Raw genomic sequence first — 21,557 nt, 5'->3', positions numbered from 1 at the left:
TGCTGGGGCTAGGGAACCAATTAATTTCATTACTAAAGTAAACAGTCCCAGTGACCTTTGGGAGTTAGCACATTTTGACTTTTCCCCTCCTTCAGGCCATAGCTGGGCAGCTGGACATGCCACTGTTCCCTGAGGAAAGGAAGGCTTGGCCGTGCGGTGGCCTTGCCTTTTCCTGCTGCTGACATACATGCTTTCAGCCTGGACCCCTCTCGCCCCGCGTCCTTCACCCAGCGGGGGAAGTACTGAATGAGCCCCGCAGTTCTTGCCTTGCCTGTCAGTGAGGCAGGTGAATCTGCAAGAAGTTTCTGGAAAATGCAGATAGACGAGTGGGCCCTCTGGGAGTTGTGTTCACCTCCAAACAAGATGGCTCCTGTCACCTAACCCAGGAAGGCTGTTGATTCTTCAGCCTCTCCAAATTGGCCATTCTTCCCTTATGATTTATTCATAAAATTCAGCAGGCCCTTCCTGAACACCACCCACTGCGTGCCTGGGGCTGTGTGGGCTGAAGCTGGGACAGCAGGAAGATACTAGATGCATTTTCTACTCTGGAGGACCTTCAGAACTTAATGGGTAGATGAGACTCACACATTAGGTGATAAGTTGAGACAGTGTATCACGAAGAGCTAATTAAATATCATCATTATACATGGCAGCTAAGAGCACAGATTTAGCATCTGGTGTCTGGGTTCAAATCCCATCACCATCATTTTGATCAAGTTTGACTCTGGGCAGATGCTTTAACCTCTTTAGTCTGCTGTTTCCTTATTATGGGGCCACTGAGCCTCAACGCGTTTCTGTGGGAATTAGGTGGGACAGTGCAGGTAACGTGCCTAGTACAGCACCTAAGTTATGGCCTCAATGTTATTACCAGCTACTGACCTTAGTTGTCAGAACGTATTTGAGAGACCCCAGTAGTACAGAAATCAGGAATCTGAACACGCCACATTCTGTGTGCTGGTCTCCCTTCTCTGTTCCTTTAGCAATGACTGGTAATCTCAACTGATCAGTTACTCAGTTAACAGGAGCCCCAGGGAAGACATTTTTTAATACCTCCACTCCTGTAACTCCTTCCCATTCTGGTGATGATGCCTCCCATGTATCTCCTACACCCCAGTCCCATTCTCATCCTTTTTTTATTTATTTGACAGAGATCCCAAGTAGGCAGAGAGAGAGAGGAAGCAGACTCCCCGCTGAGCAGAAAGCCCGATGTGGGGCTCGATCCCAGGACCCTGGGATCATGACCTGAGCCAAAGGCAAAGGCTTTAACCCAGTGAGCCACCCAGTAGCCCCTCCCATTCTCATCCTTAAACCGGGTCCTCATACAGCCAGGTGAATTACACAAGAGCCCTCTTAACTAGTCTCCTTGGTTCCTTTTTTTGCTCTCTGCTAAACCGGGTTTATTGATACTCCAGAGGACTTTCTAAAATCCAAGCCAGATGATCATTCCCTTGCTCACACCCCTCCTGTGGCTTCCTGTTACTCTCAGGAAACACCCGAGCCTAGCTCCTTTATCATGACCTACAAGGGTCCTTGCTGTAGGACCCCTGCCTAGATTTATAGCTTCATAGCTTCTGTTTCTCATGTCATCCCCACGATCTAGCAATGCAACCTGCTCCCTAAGTGCTCCTGGGTCTCATGGCCCTCTGTGGCCAGGCACAAGTCTCAAAACCTCTGTCCCTGTCCCCTGAAAAGTTGCACTCGTGCTTCAGAACTAAATTCCAACCACTTCCTTTGGGAAGCCTTCCTTTACCAGGTCTGGGTTCACTGGCCCCCTTCTGTTCTCCTATGATATCTTTGTTTTCATGCCTATCTTCTCCACTACTGTCTGCTAATTTGGAAGGGAATATTCTTGTTCATCTTTGTATGTTCATATTGAAAAAGGGCTGGAGAGACGGATGGATGGTGGTTGGATAGAAAGCTAGATGGATGGATGGATGCATGAATGGATGGATGATTGAAAGGATAGATAAATGGACTAATTCAACCAAAAAAAAGTGTCAAAACCTCTAATCTGATCTTACACCCAGGTGCCTCCAGGAAGGTGATAGCAGTACTATAAAACTTCGTAGTTCAGGCTGAGAAGCAGTATGACCTTGCAACTCCTAGCCAGTGGGTTTTTTACCTTGATGCTGCCCATTGTCCCAACAGGAAAGCTAAAAATGAGTACTGATCTCAGAGGGAGGGGGACAGCCGGATGGACTTTATCTCCTCACTGACCTGGCCTATGGCCTGTTTGTCAAGCTCCTCGGTCTGCCCTCATATTGGTCCCGTTCGGTCCTTTTCTCCATCCAGGCATCTTGGATCTATTTTCAGTTGGAACCGTGGCAGGAGATTTCAACCTTTGGTTCCGGGATGACAGAGCCTCGGATGGCACGAATGATTGAGGGCCTCATGGCCAGTACTCCCGTCTGCAGCCCAGGGCTTCTCTGTCACCCTGCCAGAACAGTGACACCTTACCTACTATTTTCCTGCTCAGGGGCTGCTGTGCAGCAGTTACATGGGGAAATGCACCTTACGCAGCTTGGAGCCTTCATCGGCTCTTCAAGGAGGACCTTTCCGCCGGCTTGGTTAGTGAGTAAATCCTGGAATGAACTGGAACTGAAACAGAGCATTGAACCCCTTGTGGTAGGGGGAGCCAGCACGAGGCCCGCCCAGGCTGCCATGGAAGAACCCGGAGGCTGTGGGAGAAGAGCCCGGCCCAGCTGCCCTGGAAGGCTCATCGGGGTTTACAGAGCAACAGGCAGAGCCCAATTGGCTCAGTTTGGTTGTGTTTTTATTTTTGTCCAGCCACAAATCCTGAAAAATGATTCCTTCCCTTCCTGGAGCCCTGGAGCCAAGCTGGTTTTATTTTTAGCTTCAACTCTGGTTTGGGGCTTTTAGAACTAAACACCCTACCCGCTACAGGCCACAGCGGGCCAGATTCTCGGATTTTTGCCTAGACTGGAGCGTCGGTCGCCTAAATGTAGCTCTCACGCGGCTTTGTGGGGCTGTGACAATAGAGGGTGCTTCCAGACAGACCCACAGAGAGACCCGTTCTGGCCTCAGGGACCTCCAAGGGAGTCCTTTTCAGAGAGGAAAGCATATCCATGGAGGATGGTTGTCTGGGGTGGGGCACAGGGGGCGGCAACCGAGGATGAAAGGGAGCAAAAGGGGGAAAAAAGAAGAAAAGGAAAGAGGAAGGGAGCTGTCAGTTATTGCAAGGTTTCGAGTGGTTCGTTGTTCAGAAATGGGGCTCTGGAGGCAGACTGCCTGGGTCCTGATGCTGTCCCTACCCCTTCCTCACACTGTGGCCTTGTGGAAATGTGCCCAGCCACTCTGGGCACCTGCGTCCTTAGCTGTGAGGTGTGGATCATAATGGTGCCTGCGTCCGGGCTCTACTGCCTGCCATCCTGCCCACCCAGCCTACAGCCCAGCATCAGACACGCAGTTAGGACTCAACATGCATCATTTATTATCATAATATTATATATCATAATATTATCAATAATATTATCATATTATTATCTCCATGCTCTTACTGCAGTGCTAGACACTTAGGCATATACTGTGTCATTATGAATTACTGTAACACAATGAATAGGGTTATTTTGCACAGGGAACCCTGAGGCTCAGCAGGCTCAGCAGGCTAGACTAGGTCCCACAGAGAGATCAAGATATAGTTAGACCTGGCCCCAGCCCTGGCCGGCCCCAAAGTCATACCACCACGTCTCCCCTGGGATCTGTGCTCCCACATGATGTAAAGGGGCTGACCATTTGGGAACTGATCTAAACAAGCGGCTAGATTACCCTTCACCCTCCCCTGGGCTCCCTTTGTCTCTCCATTTGAATGACAAGAGCACAAAGAGTAGATACTGGAAATGATCAAAAGAACACTGGTCAAACTCATGGAAACAGAAAGCGTAGTGGTGGCTATCAGGGACTGGATGAGGCAGGGTGGGGGTTGTTTGATGGGGATAGTGTTTCAGTTTTGCAAGATGAAAAAGATCCAGAGATCTGTACAACAATGTGAATGTACTTAACATTGCTGAACTATACACTTAAAAATGGTTAAGGTGGAAAAAGAATTTTTTTTTAACCATAATTAATAAGAAATTTAAAAAGAGCACTGGTGTAGGAGTCAGGCTGCGGTGGGGATGAGGCAGGGAATTTGAGCTTATCCCATCCAACTTCCCAGCCTCTTGTCTGGCCTCCTTGCCATCATGGGGCTCACTGACAGCATCACTGGTCCGTACCTGCCTACATACAATGTGAGCCTCTTTTGGGCTAAGCAGCACACTGCTGACAAGAGCCTTACTCTGGGGTCTTAAGTGCTCCTTTCTTACATGCTTTGCCCTTTTTAACCCCCTCCTAGTTCCCTGTCCCTCTCAAGTATTTGGCCATCAACCTGCGACGAAAGGGGGAAAATGCCAAAATCCCACCCAGGGAATCGTATCTGCTTGGCCTCTCGGAGAGCGTGGGCTTTGGGGGCAGAAGCAGAGATGAAGCTCACCTTTTCTTCAGTTTGCTTAACTCTAAGAAGATAATAATGGTTGTCCCAGGTAACCAAAGAGGCACTTCACTCTAAGGAAGAAATTCAACCAGGCTGTGAACTGTCCTTTTGCTCTAGGACATTCTGGGGACAGGTTTGGAGACACTGATTTGGACACTCACTGGATCCTAGGAGAGGGAGGCGTGGGAGCCAGCAGGGAGCTAGGTCTCCCTCTTCGCTTTCCACTCCCAGGAGAGCAGCCCTCCTGGAGGCCACCACAAGGGATCCGTGTCCCTTGGAAACACTCGTGGCCTTCTTTACTATTGGCATTAGTATTGACCATTCTCTGGAGGACGCCTGACTGGCTGTCTTGCTGCCATCCAATGTGGGGCATCCATTCTGGCTGAGTTTACCTCTAGCCACGCAGCATGCCCACACTGTGACCCAGAGCCGACTGCCCCATTAGGCACAGTGGGGCAGGGTCCAGGGCCAGCAATACTTCCAGAGGCCCATGGAAATGCTTTCATTTCTTTTAAAATTATAAGGAAAAAAAAAAAAGACCCTTTCAGGTCAAAGTAAATGTTATTATATATAGTATTAATATGTTTTATACCTACAAACTTATAAAATATATTAATGTTTTATAGAGACAGGGACCCGCAAAGGCAAAAGTGCCAAGGGCCCATGGAAGTTAGAATGTAGCCCTGCTCTGGGCCAAAGAGCCAGGCTGGCAGGGATTCCATTTGTCTCCTCAACCTGTGGCTTCTTCAACTCCCATAGTAACTGCTGTCTCCCCACCACACCTCCACCACCATCTAGGATAGAATATTCTCTCTGGTAGTTTACTTCTTTTTAGGGACCCACTTTGCAGATCAGTTTCATCACTGGCAAGAGCTACCCAGAGCACATGGCCAGAGAGTTTCAAAAGCTTTGCTTGGGATCTGTGGGAAAGAATGTGGGATCAGTTAGTGATGTCTGTCTGTCTGTCCTAGGCTCGTGCTGGGGGAATGGCAGCACGCATGCTGTATTCTTGCCTGTGACTGAACTTTGCCTTCTGTCTTCAACTTGACTGCCTACTTTCCGAGACAGAATATGCCTTAACATGATGTGCATCCCATGCTGAAAAATCTGGAAGATCTCTTCATACCTGTTGATTGATTGATTAATTGATTGAAGTGATATCTGTCAATACACTTGATCCAATTTAATGTCCCCTGACATCCTCTCATTCTTCTCTTCATCCGTAGGCGCCTGAACAAGAATAAGCTCCAGGTCCTCCCGGAATTGCTTTTTCAGAGTACACCGAAGCTCACCAGACTGTGAGTAGAATTGAATTGTGTTTTCTGCCTGGCGTCCTGCCTGGCTTTGGTGATATGTATATTGTGATTGCCTTTGTGAGTGGAGCCTGGTGCCAGGTACAGCTTGGCAGTTAGACCGTCTGCACGGGGACTTGGAGCTGGGCTTCAGCGTGGCGTGCCCCCACACCCAACTTTTTGCTTTTGATCAGTGGCATAAGTGGCCAATTGAGAGCTAGTGACTTGCAGTAGGTCTCTTCTTTGCAAGGAAAGACAAGATGTCGTTTAACATGGGTCTGACCTTACCTCAGGGAAATGCCCTGAGGGTGGGATTTGAGATGGGTTTATTTACAGGAGACAGCAGTGTTGTCGGAAGGCATTGGATTGGACCAATCATTCCAACCTCACCACCCTGCAGACTAGTACACCTCTTGCCCTTTTCCTGCCTCCTACCACCACCAGCCTGGGAACTCTGGGCCTGGAGATCTGTGGTTTTGTGGGAAAAGGAAGAAACACCTTGAATTTGGCTTTCTCTTCTGGGATGATCCAGGATATAATGCAGGGGGGAGATTGGAGATGCTTCTGTGCGTTTCTACAGTCTGAGAGTGTGGAGGGTAGGAGCTGGAGATGCATGTCAGAATGGAGACTGGTTTGCATGTCTTGGGTGTTAGGCAAGTGCTCGTGAATTGATGGTGAACGGCTTCGTGATCCTGAACCTACACGTCATACTGGCAGTGACTCTTGTAGCTCATGGAGTAAACTGGGTTGGCCCAAGGCTTGGTTTTCTGAATGGAGGGAGAGAGTCTGGCTGCTTAGTCGTCAAGCAGTGAGATTTACAGCCTGGCTGGGAAGACTCTAACATTACCGGGGAGGATCCAAACTTATGGCCGCCATTCACATTCCCAGAGACTGTGTTTAAAACCTGTTTATGCAGTCGAGCAATGTATGTAGGCTCCAGGATACATTGGGCAATATGAAACACATGTCACTGTGTGCACTTAAGAATGAGCTCTGAATTAGGAATCTGTATCCATATCTGTATCTGTGGGTACACACAAAGAAAGAGACCATATACGTAAGTGTATTTGAAAGGGTACTTTGTTGGAACAAGAACAGTAAGGGTTGGTTTGTGTTTAAGTGGTAAGCAGCGTGGCTCGCCTTCTCTAGGACACACCTGTACCTTTTGTCAAAGTCTCCTCATGCTGTTTACTGCATTTCTCTGGCTCAGACCACCTGGATCACTTTGCTAAACATGGACAAGAATATGCCCCCCTTTTCCACCATTCTTCTCTGAGCCCACCCTGATGAGCGTGAGGGTGGATAAAGGGACATTCAGCAGCCTGGGTGTCTAGCTGAGCCGGATAAGCAGTACGAAGTGGGCATGAGGGGCAACAACCTGGTTTTTAATTTCCTATTCCTGTAGAGTTCTTTCCCTTGGTGCTCACTTACTAGCCATCTCTGCACCCAGCACTATGTTGTGTCTTTTCAGCCGGCTCCTAATTAAGGCTGGCTATCTGTTCTTCATCGGGAATGTCAGCGTCACTTTCTAGGCACACAGAGGGTGGCCATGGGGCTGGGACTGCTGGAAGGCTTGGAGCAGGTGGGGTCTGACTGTTCTGCCTGTTGTAGGACGTTGGGTGGGCTGGTTTTTGCTCACGGAATGTGGCCTCCCAGCTGCTCCCCACGGCCATCAAAGTGATGCCTATTTTATTCTAGGCTGCTCTTGATCTGATCAGAGGAGGAATTTCAAGCATTGAGATGCTGGGGGCCAGGCCCAGGCAGACAGCCCGGGGCATGGGAAACCCCAGGGTGGCATCCCGTCATTTTCTGAGAGAGGTTAAGGGAGTCACTTTCCCTTCTGTGCCTGAATATCCTCATCAGTAAAAGGCAGACACCCCTCTTCCCTTTCACCTTCCTCACTGAGGAGTTGTAAGCCTCAGACGAGATCACAGTGTGGGTGTGTTTTCTAGGGTTTACAGTGCGGCGTGAGTGTCCTCACCAAGATAACTGTGACTACTCCTATACTCCCCATCCCCTCCACCTCGCTCTCTGTTCTCTTTCTCTGGGATGCGTGAAGGGACTGGGAGTTGCTGTGAGCGCTGAGGTGGATGACACTGAGCTTTTACCTGAAGCCGGAAGAGCTGCAGCTGGGAAGGTGGGGGTGACATTTGACTCCGTGTGGTGTCCGTCCCTCTCCAGGTCCTAGCCAGGCACTGAGGCTGGCATACATCAGCTCTCAGTGAGAAGAGAAGGATGCAGGCCTAGTGTGCAAACAATGCCCTTAGGCTCTGGTTCTTTTATCCCCCATTCACTCATTCATTCATTCACTCATTCATTCATTCATTCATTCAACAAGCTTTTCCACTATCCCTGTTCCAGCCTGGCTTCCACTGGGTTTTCGGCTGTAGACATGAAGGATGCCCACTTCTCTGTATGCCTCATCATGACACATTCTGAATGGCTGCCAAAAAGCTGAGAGCTAAATATAATTTTTTTTTTTTTTATTGAAGGAACTATATTAACCCAGGTTTCAGCTATAATCAGCAATCCCTTTTTTCTCTCTGGGCTTGATCTTTGATTTTTCTTAATGGCCCCATTGTGTCTTTGTCTTATTTTGTCAGCCACTCCAGGGCCTTTTTGGAAGTAAGCAGGGTACAAATTAGAAACCAATAAATGTGCAATCATGAGTGTGTATACATATGCCACTAGCTCTGTTTTAAAAGAGCGTTGCATCTCAATAGACCCAGTGAGCCATTTTCTAGGGAATGCTAAATGTGGGTACTGTGTGGCTGTCTACTCCGTAGTACGCCATGTGGGATAAGTAGCAATTCTGGACACGCCTTTTCCTTTCTTGCTAGATCTGTAGACAAAAACTGCCTAATACTCAGTGTTTATCCAAAGAATACCTTTTGGAAAGGCTATGGGCATGTAATAAGATGTTTTCAGGAGTGATTGGAAAGGGAAATAATATTTATTGAAAACCTGCTATTATAATAATGCTACTAAACAGTAAGTGACAGAACTGTGACTAAAGTTAGTTTAATCCAAAGAGAAAATATATTTGTTTATATACCTGGGAAGTTCGGGAATAGTTATGGATGGCTTCAGGAACAACTGGATCCAGGGGCTTGGTGATGTCATTGGGACTTCATCTAACTCCTCCATCATGTGTAGCAGTGCACCTGCAGCACTGAAACAATGATGGATTGCTTAGCCTTGGTCACTTGTCTATGTCGGAGCACATCACTGTTGCCAAAGAGGTGGTATCCTTTGACTGATCCAAGTTTGGGTCATGGGTTCATCTCACCTGTTTGGGGATGAGAGTATGGGTTTCCCAAAAGAAAGAATAATTCTGTTATCAGAAGATAGGGGGAGTGATGCCAAACTTAAAAATGACAGATGTCTGCGAGTTTATTGAGCATCTACTTTGTGCAGACTGCTGTGCTTTAATTGAGTGCTTTGGATCCTCCGTAACACTTCAGGGTAATAACAGTAGCAAACCCGTGAACTGGCAGGTGCTGGTCTGAGCATTTTATGTAGAACTCGCTTGCTACTCCTACCAGCCCTAGAGGTTAGGTGCTATGACTATTATTGTTCCATCAGTGTGAAACTTTGGCTCAGAGAGATGAAGAGCTCACCCAATGTCCTACAACTACCAAGTAACAGAACCAAAATTCAAATTTGGGTAATCTGCCTCTGGAGTCTGTGCTTTTCTCTACTACAGTCAGCTCCCTGCCTCAATACTCCCATTTTATAGTAGAGGAAACTACAACTCAGAATTTAAATTACTTGCCCACGTGGCCAACATTTCTAAGAAGAAGCACTACCCTGGGACTGTGCCTTGATTCTCAGATTTAACCTTTACAATCTCTGCAGTCCTGCAAAGAGAGCATTCTCAAATCTTCTTCTGAAGCTTTAAGGGGTTATCTAACTTACCCATAGCTGTGTAACCAAGATACAATGGAACTGGAACTCGAATGCGTGTCTGTGTTCCTGCAGGTCCTTCCTTTCCTGCCATGCCAAGCTAGCTATTGTGAAGGCCTGAAGTGATAATAAAAAAGAGATTGATATTGGACCTGTCATATATCCAAGTGTTTCTGCCAGGCCTTTGCTGGTCACTCCACCCCCATTCACCCCCAGATCCAGCACCATTGATTCATTGATCCATATGCATGTTAGTGGTATGTCTGTCCTCTTACCCTGTTTTCAAGCACTGGAGTACAAGCCAGAGCATCCTAGAGCTTGGAAGTGCCCTGAGGTTTAGGTAACATCCCTGTGGTTGATAAAGGGCCAGCAAGGTCTCTGTCATGCCCTGGTCACTCAGTAAATATTAGCTCCCTCCCCCACCCGCATCTTGACATAGATCATGAGGTTCTCAAGCGTCGGGACTGTGTTTCTGCTCTTCCTAAGTTGCCTACCATTCCTGACCCAGAGCTGAGCATAGGAGGTGGCAGTAGACTGAAGGGGTTAAGGGGCCATGAGACTGTGGACAAGTCACTTAACCTCCTTGGGTCTCAGGTTCCTCGCCAGTAAAATAAATAAGAGAACCTACTTCTCCACACTGTTGTGAGGATAAATGAAAGTAACCCAGGCACAGCCTTCAGCTTTGACTCTGGCCTATAGCATACGCTCAGGGAAAGATGGCTCTGGGCGATGTTGCTAGTTGATATGAGCGTACCTAGGCCAGGGCATTGATATCTGTGGTTAACACTTCCACACCTGGCAAAGACTTCAGATTCCAAAAGAGATGAGGGTGAGGAGACACTGCACTTGGGGTGGGAAGATCCTGTTCTTCACACAGGCTCCACCACTCACAAGCTCTGTGGCCTTAGACTTGTTATTTCCCCTCTCTGGGCCTCAGTTGTCTCATCTAGAGAGGACAGGATGGAACACAGTCTGTTACATGGTCTATAGGTTATTAATCCCCCCCCCTTTTTTTTAATCCCCTTCTAGTTTTCTCTTTCAGCTACACATGGGAGAGGGAACAAAGGATTTCTGGTTGTTTGGAGGTTAAAGTGTTAATGTTGCCAGAAATTATTAGAAGGAGCAGAAGACGAGATAAAAACTGTGATTAAAAGTCCTTTGCGTTTTACCAGAGCACCTGGGTGGCACAGTCGGTTAAGTGTCTGACTCTTGAATTTAGCTCAGGTTGTGATCTCATGATTGTGAGGTTGAGCCCTGCATCAGGCTCGGGGCTCAGTGCAGAGTCTGCTTCAGATTCTCCCTCTCTCCCTCTGACCCTCCCCGACTCTCTGTCTCTTTCTCTCTCAAGTGTGACTGTGGTTTTTAAGGGTTTGACTTCTCCATATGAGGATGAGCAGACCACTGAGGTCCTTGTGGCCCATCTGTTCTGGATTCATGACCAAAGAGCCCATTCAATATTTGATGGTGGTTTAAAACCCGTAGCTGAAAAGCAGTATTTAGTAGCAGACCAGCCTCCCCCCCACTCAGTTCTATGAGGTATGTGACAGCTTTTAAAAAACTGCCACTGTGGTTAAACCCCCTGGCCCTCACTTGGATCTATAGAGTTGCAAGACACTTAGAAGGTTAATCCCTGAAGCAGCTGAAAACACTAGGAAGTGTGGTCAACTGACCAGCCTCGAGTCACTGGGCTGTTGTCACAATAGATCAACATCCATCCAGGGTTAAAGGCTCTGAAGCCTCAGTTTCCAGGGAACTTACGTCCAGTGAGGGAGCGCTCCTCCCAATTCTCATTCCTGCTTGAGTGTACCTCTTCTTCCTCTTCACCATTGGCCGCCCTTATGGCCACCTTGCATGTGCGTGCCCCATACCCCCAAACAGGACGCTGCATTCAGCAAGGGGCTCTAGTGTCCCTTTGAGGCAACCCGGTGGGAAAGTAAAGAGTGTGGCCTTTGGAAGGGTATAGACCTGGGTTTGGATCCTGCTCTCGTGTGACACTGGGCAAGTAGCTTCAACTTTCTCGGTCTCGGCTTGATTCACTGCAAAATTGTGCCTGCCTTCGTTCGCTCGGGCTGCCATAGCAAAGGAGCTCAGATTGGGTGGCTTAAACAACAGAGATTGATTTTCTCATAGTTTGGATACTGGCTGGGTTGTTTTCCTCAGTCTCTCTCCTTGTTTTAGAGATGGCGGTCTTCTTGTGCTGCTTCGCATGGTTGTCCTCTGTTCATGCTCAGCCCTGGTGTCTCTCCTTCTTCTCATAAGGACATCAGTGACGCTTGCTAGGCCCTACCCTAATGGGTATGTTTTAACATAATCACCTCTGTAAAGACTTGATCTCCAAATATAGTCACATTCAGAAGTAATGAGGCCAAGGGCTTAAATATGAATTTGGGGGCTGGGAATGACGCATCAGCCCATAATAGTTCCCAAGTGCGTATTATATATTTGCGTGGATTAGGTGCTTTATGACCTGCTTCTATCTATATTCTCTTGCTTAATCTCAGATTTAAGGTGTCAGATACTACAACGTATCCATTTTAGAGATAAAGAAACAGAATTCTAGAGATTTGGACAGCTTGCCCAAGGTCAGAGCCAGCAACTGGCAGAACGAAAATTCAAACCCAAGCTTGCCTGATTCCAGAGCCCACACCCCTAACACAGTCTCCCTACTATATTTATGAGAAGTTAGTAACACATGAAAGTGCCAGGCACCTAGTAGAACCTCAATTAACGTTTGTCCCTTTATGCCTTTGAAGCCTTAAATGAGCCCAGGCTTGGTGAGTGACTGGGGCCCCATACCTCTAGGTAATACCTTTTGCTGTTCGTAGATCCGTTCGCAGCCACCTTAGTCTTTCAGCTCTGCATTAAACTTGAAAACATAACTACATGCAGTATGTGTCACCGTAAAACTCTATATCGATGTGAAACAGTACTATAAAAATGAAAAACCAGTGGAGAAAACAAAAACCATACTACTCAATTTTCCAGCAGAGTTGTTATCTGATGTGGTGAAATGATAATAGGACGACGGGGAAACCAATCCATCAGGATGGTGGGGGTTTCGGAAATAGCCCGCCTGCCTAGAGCTCAGTCCCAGAGACCTGCTCCCCCTGTGCTAGCCCTGCCTTCAGAGGCCAGGGATGGACCAGCCTCACCAACGCAGACGTGGGGTCACTTTTTCCAGGGGCACAGCCACCAAAAAGCCACCAAAAGCTCATGGAAAATATCCCTGCAAACTGGAGCTCCTGTCCCCCCTCCTCCTGCATTCCCCCACTCCCTGAACACAGCAGTGAGGCCCTGGCCTTCTGTTGGCTTTACAGAGGGCCTCCCCAACTACAAGTTCCGTCATGTGCTTGAGGACAGGTTTAGCTTTAATCTGCATGTGAGCAGATAGTGGGTTACAGCGGGGGTCGTGTCACTCCTGGGATTTCTATTTTACGTGAGTTGCACTCTGGCTGTAGTACTTTAAGCTAAAGCCAGGAAAGAAGGCATGGAAGGTTTCTTTTCTCCACCACGGAGGCTTTATCTGGCTGAGCACAGAAACCTGCAGACTATCCACAGCGCTGACTACACGCTAATGCTTTGATTGTCTTATAGACTTTTAAATGGTAACATTTTAAAGTTAGGAATAAGTTATATAGGCCAGAATTTTTCAAACTTCACTGTGCATCTGAACACCTGGGGATCTTGTTAAAATGTGGGTTCTGGTTCTGTAGATCAAGGGTGGACCTAAGAGTCTATATTTGTAACAAAGTTCCAGGTGATGCCCCTGGCCCAGGACCACATTTGGTGAGCAAGGATCTGGGTTCCACTGCTTCTCAGAGTTAGCATTTGTTGGGGGAAAATTCCCTTGCGATACTGATTAAAATGTTGATTCCCAGGCCATGTAACCAAGATATATCATTCAGTAGATCTGGAATGGACCTGGGGTTCTGACTTTGTACATCAGCACCCTACGTGATTTTGGTGTGTCACACATGAGCGTACTTCGAGAAGCACTGATCTAGTACAAACCCTGTTACTTTATAGATTTTGGAGCAGACAAAAAAACAGACATTTCTGGAGCACCTGTTATGTACTAGACACCCTTGGCACATACAGTCTTCTTTAGTTCTCCTGTGGGGTAGGTATGTTTGTGCCTACTACACCAATAATGGAACTGAAGCCTGAGAGACTAACTCACCAGGAGTACTCCCAGGGCTTTCTGACCCCAATTCTGTGGACTGATTTCTACCTTATCATATGCCTCCTGTGCTAAAACACACCTTACCAAAGAGAGAGAAAGTAACCATGGATCTCTGAGGCTTCAGTGTTTTGTACTTTTATGATTATATGAGTGTATATGGGCAGGTGCTCATATCTGATATCTAAAGCATTAAGACTTGAAACATTAGTAAATTTACAGACTTAAATAGATGTGTGCAGGTAGACCTTCCTAAGTTCCCTATAACGTATCAAAAGCAGAGTTGGGTTTTATATTTTAAAACTCTTCGGTCCTTTGGGCCAACAGAAGAACTTTCTAAAGTGATCAGGTAATACTTGAACTGAGAACATCCTACCAGCCTGAAAAGATTTTTTGGTGGTTTTTGTTTTTTGTTTTTTGGTTTTTTTTCCAGAAAAAAAAAAAACAACAAGCTGTGACTTTACAATGCTTTGGAATTACAGAATATGCTTGTAATTTTTACAATTCTGCACAGACTTCTTGGCCACATCTGGTTGATATTACTGGCAGGGATATATGGGGGAATAAACCATGGGCTGGAATGTGAAACATCCCACAAAATGAGTTTCTTATAGGTTACTGCATAAAACATTTTGATTCTCCCTCTCTTTGGAAGGATGGCTTAAGTGATTTCATGGATTTAGTATTTTCTTTGGTTTGAAGGTAAGGTTTTTTGCTGGTCTACTTGGTGGGGGATCCAAGATGGCTTTCTAAAGACATGTGCAAAGGGTTAACCATTCTACAGCTGTGCCATAGATCAGGGTGAGAAACAGCACCCTTGAAGGAAGTCAGACAAAACTGGACACTGGTAATAATGGTGAAACCCTGGGGCCAACTGGAGTGCCACAGAAAAAGGAAAAATATAAAGACACAAGGTTATATGTGTAAGGGCTTCAGAAAAGCTCCTGAATTTTTTGTTCTGGTGGTACATTAAACAGCTCACAGCAAGAAGAGCTCAGCTCCTTGGACACACCGCCGGAAGCCTTCATATGGTGGTGTGTTCTCTGTGCTATATGTGAAAACAGTGAGTTGGGAAGTGGAAAAATAAAACAAACACCCAGCTGATACCTGGCACGTAGTCAGTTCCCTACTGGGGACATTCCTGCTCAATTCCCAGGGAGAGAACCGTGTAATCGGGGACAACTAAAATATTCATTGAACACCTAGTGTGTGTGTGTGTGTGTGTGTGTGAGAGAGAGAGAGAGAGAGAGAGAGAGAGAAATGTGCTGGTTGTTGGGATGCTGAGTATAGAATGCAGACATGTCTAATCTGAGCCCAGAGGGTGTGAGCATGGGCTTCTTGCCACCTGGCTCCTTCTCAGACTTCCTTGGCTCAGACCCACCTGCAGAGTTGGAACCTCTCTCTACAACACCATGTGCTGCTCTCAGCACCTTGTGGCATGTGGTAAAGTCAGCTAGCCTCAGCACGGCTGTGTGACCATCACTGAGGGTGCTCACATAAAGACTGTGTTCTCAGTGGCAACTTAGGCCATTAATGAGAAGGAGAACCAGAGGCCAGCCTATGTACATACCCTGGGATCCTTGTTCCCCTTTCTGGAGTTAGAAACTCTCAAGGGAATTGAGAATATCAGGGAATTATCACATTATATATAGAAAATATAAGCATTTTGAGGTGGGTGGACTGCAAACACACATTCTTCAATTGCCTGAATGATGCAAATGTACCCACATCTAATAATCTTGAATTGTTTGTTCTTGAACCACATTTAGCATCAACAGAAACATTTCTAAAGAGCCTAATCATCTCTTATTTTCAACCATTTGGCAATCTTTCCAGGGGACAAATAATGTTTTAATTTGATGTCCCAAATTCTAGCATAATTTCAAATTATTTAAAAAAAAAAAAGTCTGTAACTTTGGATTACTTTTGTCTTTCCTGTGGGCTCAGTATCCTATATGTTGAACATTCATTTCATTTGTTAGGTTTGTAGTCCTTTACAAAGTCCTGGAGACTGAAGATTGTAATGAAAGTGTTCACACAATATTAATAAGAGCCAAACTATACTAACACAGTACTGTCTGAAACAAATAGAAATGGAGAAATTTGAGGAGGCAATTCAAGACGGCATCATAGGAAGACCTTGAACTCACCTCTTCCCACAGGCATGCCAAATGTATAGCTACATACAGAACAATTCTCTATGAAAAACACCTGTAAACTAGCTGAACAGCTTCTCCACAACAAAAGATAAAAAGGCCACACTGGAATGATTAGGAGAGGCAGAGATGTGATCTTGCCAAAACCCCCACCCCTAATGGGGGACAACCGATAGTGGGAGGGATCTCTAAGGAACAAGGGATTCAAACCCCATATTAGGTATCCCAATCATTGGAACATGCAATGAAGAAATGAGCCTACAAAATATCTGACCTTAAAAACCGAGGGGGCTTATATCCAGGGGACCTACAGGGCTCTAGGAAACTGAGACTCCACTTGTAAATGGCTCAGACAAAGATTCACTCACCCCAGGACGCAGCTCAAAAGCAGCAAGCTGAAAGGAGCCTAGACTCTATCTGAAGGAGAGTCATTGGCTAAGCTTAAAGGGTCTACCAAAGGTGTAGGAGGCTGTTGGAGCTCGCTCTAGGACAGAGGCACAGGCAGGCACCATTTTTGTACTTTCCCTCTTTCTAGTGCTGCTTATCCCATCCCTGTGCTCTCCTGCAGCCTTGCCAAGCCTGGTAAGTAAGCTCATCCCGGCCCCAAATGCCCCCATAGCCCTGCCCTGCAAAACCTGGTGGGCCTCTTTGCCCTGGCCCAATGCTGCCCCATGCCTCCACCCTGCAAAACTGACTTGGAAAGCTCAGTCCAGCCTGGCATTCTCATTCCAACCTGGCACTCTCCTGGGGTCTCAAAAAAAAGATGCAGTTCTTAGAAGGCTAAGACACTGGGGGCACTGCATAGACATCAGGCTGAAACACACACCCCCAGGCTTCCTGTGACCACTCCTTTAAAACTAGAAAAGATACCTGGTTTGCCTAATACCAGAAATGAACACAGGGAGTCAAGCAAAACAAGGAAACAGAGGAATATGCTCCTTGTAAAAGAATAAGATAAAACCCTAGGAAAAATTCTTAATGGAGATAAGTAATTTACCTGATAAAGAGTTCAAAGTGTGGTCGTAAAGATGAGATAGAGGGAGAAGAGAAAAAAGAGAAGAGCAGAGGAAAAGAGAGGAGAGGAGAGTAAGGAGAGGAGGTGGGGAGGGAAGGGAATGGAAGAAAAATATATTCGTCAATCTCAGGACAAGAATGGATGAACACAGGGATAATTTTAAGGAAGAGAGAAAAAAAAATAAGAAAGTACCAAGCCAAAGTCGCAGAGTTGAAGAATATAACTGAACTTAAAAAAATACACCGAGGGGAATCTTCGACAAAACAGGAAAAAATATACAGTGGAAAAAAGACAGTCTCTTCAATAAATGGTGCTGGGAAAACTGGACAGTTATATGTAGAAGAATGAAACTCGACCATTCTCTTACACTGTACACAAAGATAAACTCAAAATGGATAAAAGACCTCAACGTGAGACAGGAATTCATCAAAATCCTAGAGGAGAACATAGGCAGTAATCTCTTCGATATCAGCCACAGCAACTTCTTTCAAGATATGTCTCCAAAGGCAAAGGAAACAAAAGCAAAAATAAACTTTTGGGACTTCATCAAAATCAAAAGCTTCTGCACAGCAAAGGAAACAGTCAAGAAAACAAAGAGGCAACCCACGGAATGGGAGAAGATATTTGCACATGACAGTACAGACAAAAGATTGATATCCAGGATCTATAAAGAACTCCTCAAACTCAACACACACACAACAGATAATCATATCAAATAATGGGCAGAAGATATGAACAGACACTTCTCCAATGAAGACATACAAATGGCTATCAGACACATGAAAAATGTTCATCATCACTAGCCATCAGGGAGATTCAAATTAAAACCACATTGAGATACCACCTTACACCAGTTAGAATGGCCAAAATTAGCAAGACAGGAAACAACGTGTGTTGGAGGGGATGTGGAGAAAGGGGAACCCTCTTATACTGTTGGTGGGAATGCAAGTTGGTGCAGCCACTTTGGAGAACAGTGTGGAGATTCCTCAAGAAATTAAAAATAGAGCTTCCCTATGACCCTGCCATTGCACTACTGGGTATTTACCCCAAAGATACAGATGTAGTGAAAAGAAGGGCCATCTGTACCCCAATGTTTATAGCACCAATGGCCATGGTCGCCAAACTGTGGAAAGAACCAAGATGCCCTTCAACGGACGAATGGATAAGGAAGATGTGGTCCATATACACTATGGAGTATTATGCCTCCATCAGAAAAGATGAATACCCAACTTTTGTAGCAACATGGACGGGACTGGAAGAGATTATGCTGAGTGAAATAAGTCAAGCAGAGAGAGTCAATTATCATATGGTTTCACTTATTTGTGGAGCATAACAAATAACATGGAGGACACGGGGAGATGGAGAGGAGAACGGAGCTGTATAATATATTGCTTATTATATGATTTTATATGGGTAGAAGCTAGACTCACTGTGGTGATCATTTTGCATTATATACAAATATCAAATCATTATGTTGTACACCTGAAACTAGTATAATATTATGTGTCAACTAAACCTCAATTAAAAAATAGTAAATAAATATGATCTGGTTTGAGTTTTAAAAAAGAAAGAAAAGAAATGGAGAAGTTTAGTAAATTTTACGCTCCTTGCTTGAATGTGGTGTGCTGGACCAGAGTTTTTGGTTCATGGTTTAGAAAAATATTTTAATGTTTTATTCATGATGTTTCTTTCTTCCTGTGATTCCTTCTCTAATTCTCCCCACTCTGCTTAAGGTGATGAGCCTATTTGGAAGTCTGGCCTCATCTTGACTGGCATTGCCTGTTGTAGAGCCAAGAACTTCCCATGGTTGGTTAAATGGAGTATTTAGCTATTAAACTGATGGTTTGACCTCCCATTGGTGTGTCTAGGGCCCTGGACTAGAATTTCTTATCAATGAGTCAGCTTTTGATTGAAATACACGTAGAATCATGCCAACATTTCTCCCAGTGAAGAAAGCATCCTGACTTTTTGAGGTCAAAATGCTCTAAGGGGAAAAACTGCCTTTCTAAGAGGGTTAAATTTCATTTAATTTCATTAAATTTCATTTAATTTGAGATTTATGAGATCCTAAGCTACATATCAAGATGCTCAGAGAGACCTGACTTCAATAATTTAAAAAATATATATTTTTGATAGGAATTGCTGATAGTGGTATAGAAAGAAATGCTTCATCATCAATTTTATTAATATCACGGCCTTAATCATCTCCTTCCTGTGTCTCCACATTTCCTACTCTGCCCTTCCTCTTTCCAAAAGCACATGCCACATACACATCACATTCCACCAACACGTACACATAAAACCTTCTCTCTATAGAAGAGTCCCAGACAGATAAATGAAGATCCCTTCCAGGCCGTTAAATCTAAGCACAGATATAATTTCACTTTAGTGCAAGATACTGATTTTTAAATTAGCTTGAATTATTGAGCAACACTGTAAGAAGATATCAGAGGTCAGAAAGGCAGCAGCAGTGGAGGAGGGGGAAGATGGTTTGTCTCCTTGGCTCGTAATTGGTGTTTAGGTGCATAAAGATGGTTAGTGGCAGATCTGTGTCAGAGACAGTAAATTATTAGTGTAAATGTTTTCTAGTCTCCAGAGAGAGCTTCTGTCTTCCCTGGAAGAGATGTGCATGGTCAGGCTTCTACCCGAGACCTTCCGGGACTTTGATTCCATTTTACAACACAGAACAGAGCATTGTCAACCACCAGTTCCCAAGGGCTCAGCCATTGAACAAAATTATCTTAGGGAATAATTGTTATGGCTTCCATCGCTAATGGCGTTCTCTGCAGATCCTTTTCCCCTGTGCATGGCACTTCCTTTATTTAAATGAGAGTGAAAGATGGAAGATCATTAGGCCTCATGAGGCCAGAAAAGCAGGAAAGGGGAAGATGGGTTGTCTGGAGAGTACTCTACTCACAAGCTTCTCCCCAAGGGTAGAATCATTGACAGGAGGGTGGGTAGAATTTGTCAGCTCTGTCTTTACCAGTTTGTCCACCACCTTCCGTCTCTGCTGCTGTCACCTTTATACAAGCCACCACACTTTCTTGACTAGATGACCTCAAGGACCTCCTCACTAAGTCTTCCTGCTCCTACTTGGGTCCCTTCATCATCCAAGGTCCATCCAACAGATGCCGAGATCATTTTGGGATAAATCAGATCTCCTTACTCCACAGTTAAATCTCCCAACAACAACTTCGTGTTGTTCTAAAAAAGAACCCCAACTCCTACGTCACACGGTCTAGCCTCTGTCACTCTTCCTGGTGCCATCTGAGGCTTCTCTCTAATTCCACCACCGCAGCTTAACAGGCCTTCCTCTTCTTCTTCCAATACTTCTACATCTTTCTCAGCTCAGGACCTTGGCCTTGCTATTACTTCTGCCTGGGACATTCTGACTCCAGACGTTGGCCTGGGTAGGCCCTTCTTGAAATGTGGATCCTGGTTCATACACGATTTCCACAGAGAGCCCTTTTGTAATAACCCTACCTGCAGTGCTGTTTTTTCCTTGCTAGCCATTGTCCATCATATGACCCAATTTTCTTTTCTTCATGGCACTTACCACTCCCTGAAATTCTTTTGCTCATTTATTCATTTAGTTGTTTATACTCTGTTCTCCCATTCCCCCGTTAGAATGTAAGCTTCTTGAGAATAGGGATTTTGCCTGTTCTGTTGACTCTATAATTGCCTAATATTTTATCTAGCACGTCATGGGCATTCAATAAATATTCTGCGAATGAGTGACTGCGAGAAGGAATTTGGTCTCTCTATAATCTGCTTTTTGCTCAATGTATAGTCAAAGGTGCCTTCTGTTCTGAATCATTGCCCTGAAAAAGCCCCAAGTCACTATTTAATAGCATATGTACACATATACGCACACAGACACACGTGTGCACACTCGTCAAGGATGCACACAAAAGTGAGGATGAAACTAACACACCGCATTTCCTTCTTCCGTTTCTGGCCTCTGTTTCACTTTTTGCAAGAAAAATTATTTGGGTTTAAAAAGTAGGAAGATCCTGCCCTGGAGTTTTGAGAGGGCCTGCGTGGGATGAGCCCATCCACACACAGCTGGGCTATGCAGCCTGGAGGTGAACTGGCTTCAGGAGCCAGCAGGGTAGGATTTCATACTCCCACCAGCGAGACAAACAGCCTATCCAAGATCCTCTGCTGGCTGATTGGGAGCCAGTGCCTGAGACCAAGAGCTGGGGAGGGAGTGTTATTTTCTGATGCTTATTTCAAAGACCTGAGGATAATATTCTGATACAATGAAATGAAAAGATAAACTGTGTTTGCTTCATCTCCCAGCCTCATTGATTTTTTTTTTTTTTTTTACTTCCAATGGGCATTGAAAGGGATTACGTACCTATTAGGAGCCTCAGCTCAGTGAAGGCTTTACAAAGAAGGAAAAAGAAGACTAGTAGGGAATCGAACAAAAACCCAACCTAAGTCTGGGAAAAAAAAAAAAAAAAGAATAGATTACACTAATTTACTGAACACTGACCTAAACCTCCAAACTATTCTC

General features: G+C 45.4%; 1 protein-coding gene across 1 annotated transcript in view; it reads left to right on the top strand.

The window, feature by feature from the left end:
• SLIT3 (slit guidance ligand 3) overlaps positions 1-21,557 on the top strand; it is a 582,494-nt gene that overhangs the window by 94,199 nt on the left and 466,738 nt on the right. The window contains exon 4 of the mRNA XM_032851770.1: positions 5,716-5,787. Within this exon, the coding sequence (XP_032707661.1) occupies positions 5,716-5,787 (72 nt within the window). The remainder of the gene's footprint in view (positions 1-5,715; positions 5,788-21,557) is intronic.

The sequence above is a fragment of the Lontra canadensis genome, unplaced genomic scaffold (genome assembly GCF_010015895.1).
Source record: "Lontra canadensis isolate GAN:19392208 unplaced genomic scaffold, GSC_riverotter_1.0 scaffold5, whole genome shotgun sequence".
Classification (NCBI taxonomy): Eukaryota; Metazoa; Chordata; class Mammalia; order Carnivora; family Mustelidae; genus Lontra; species Lontra canadensis.
The sequence above is the reverse complement of the archived record's forward strand: the minus strand, read 5'-3'. Positions and strand labels throughout refer to the sequence as shown.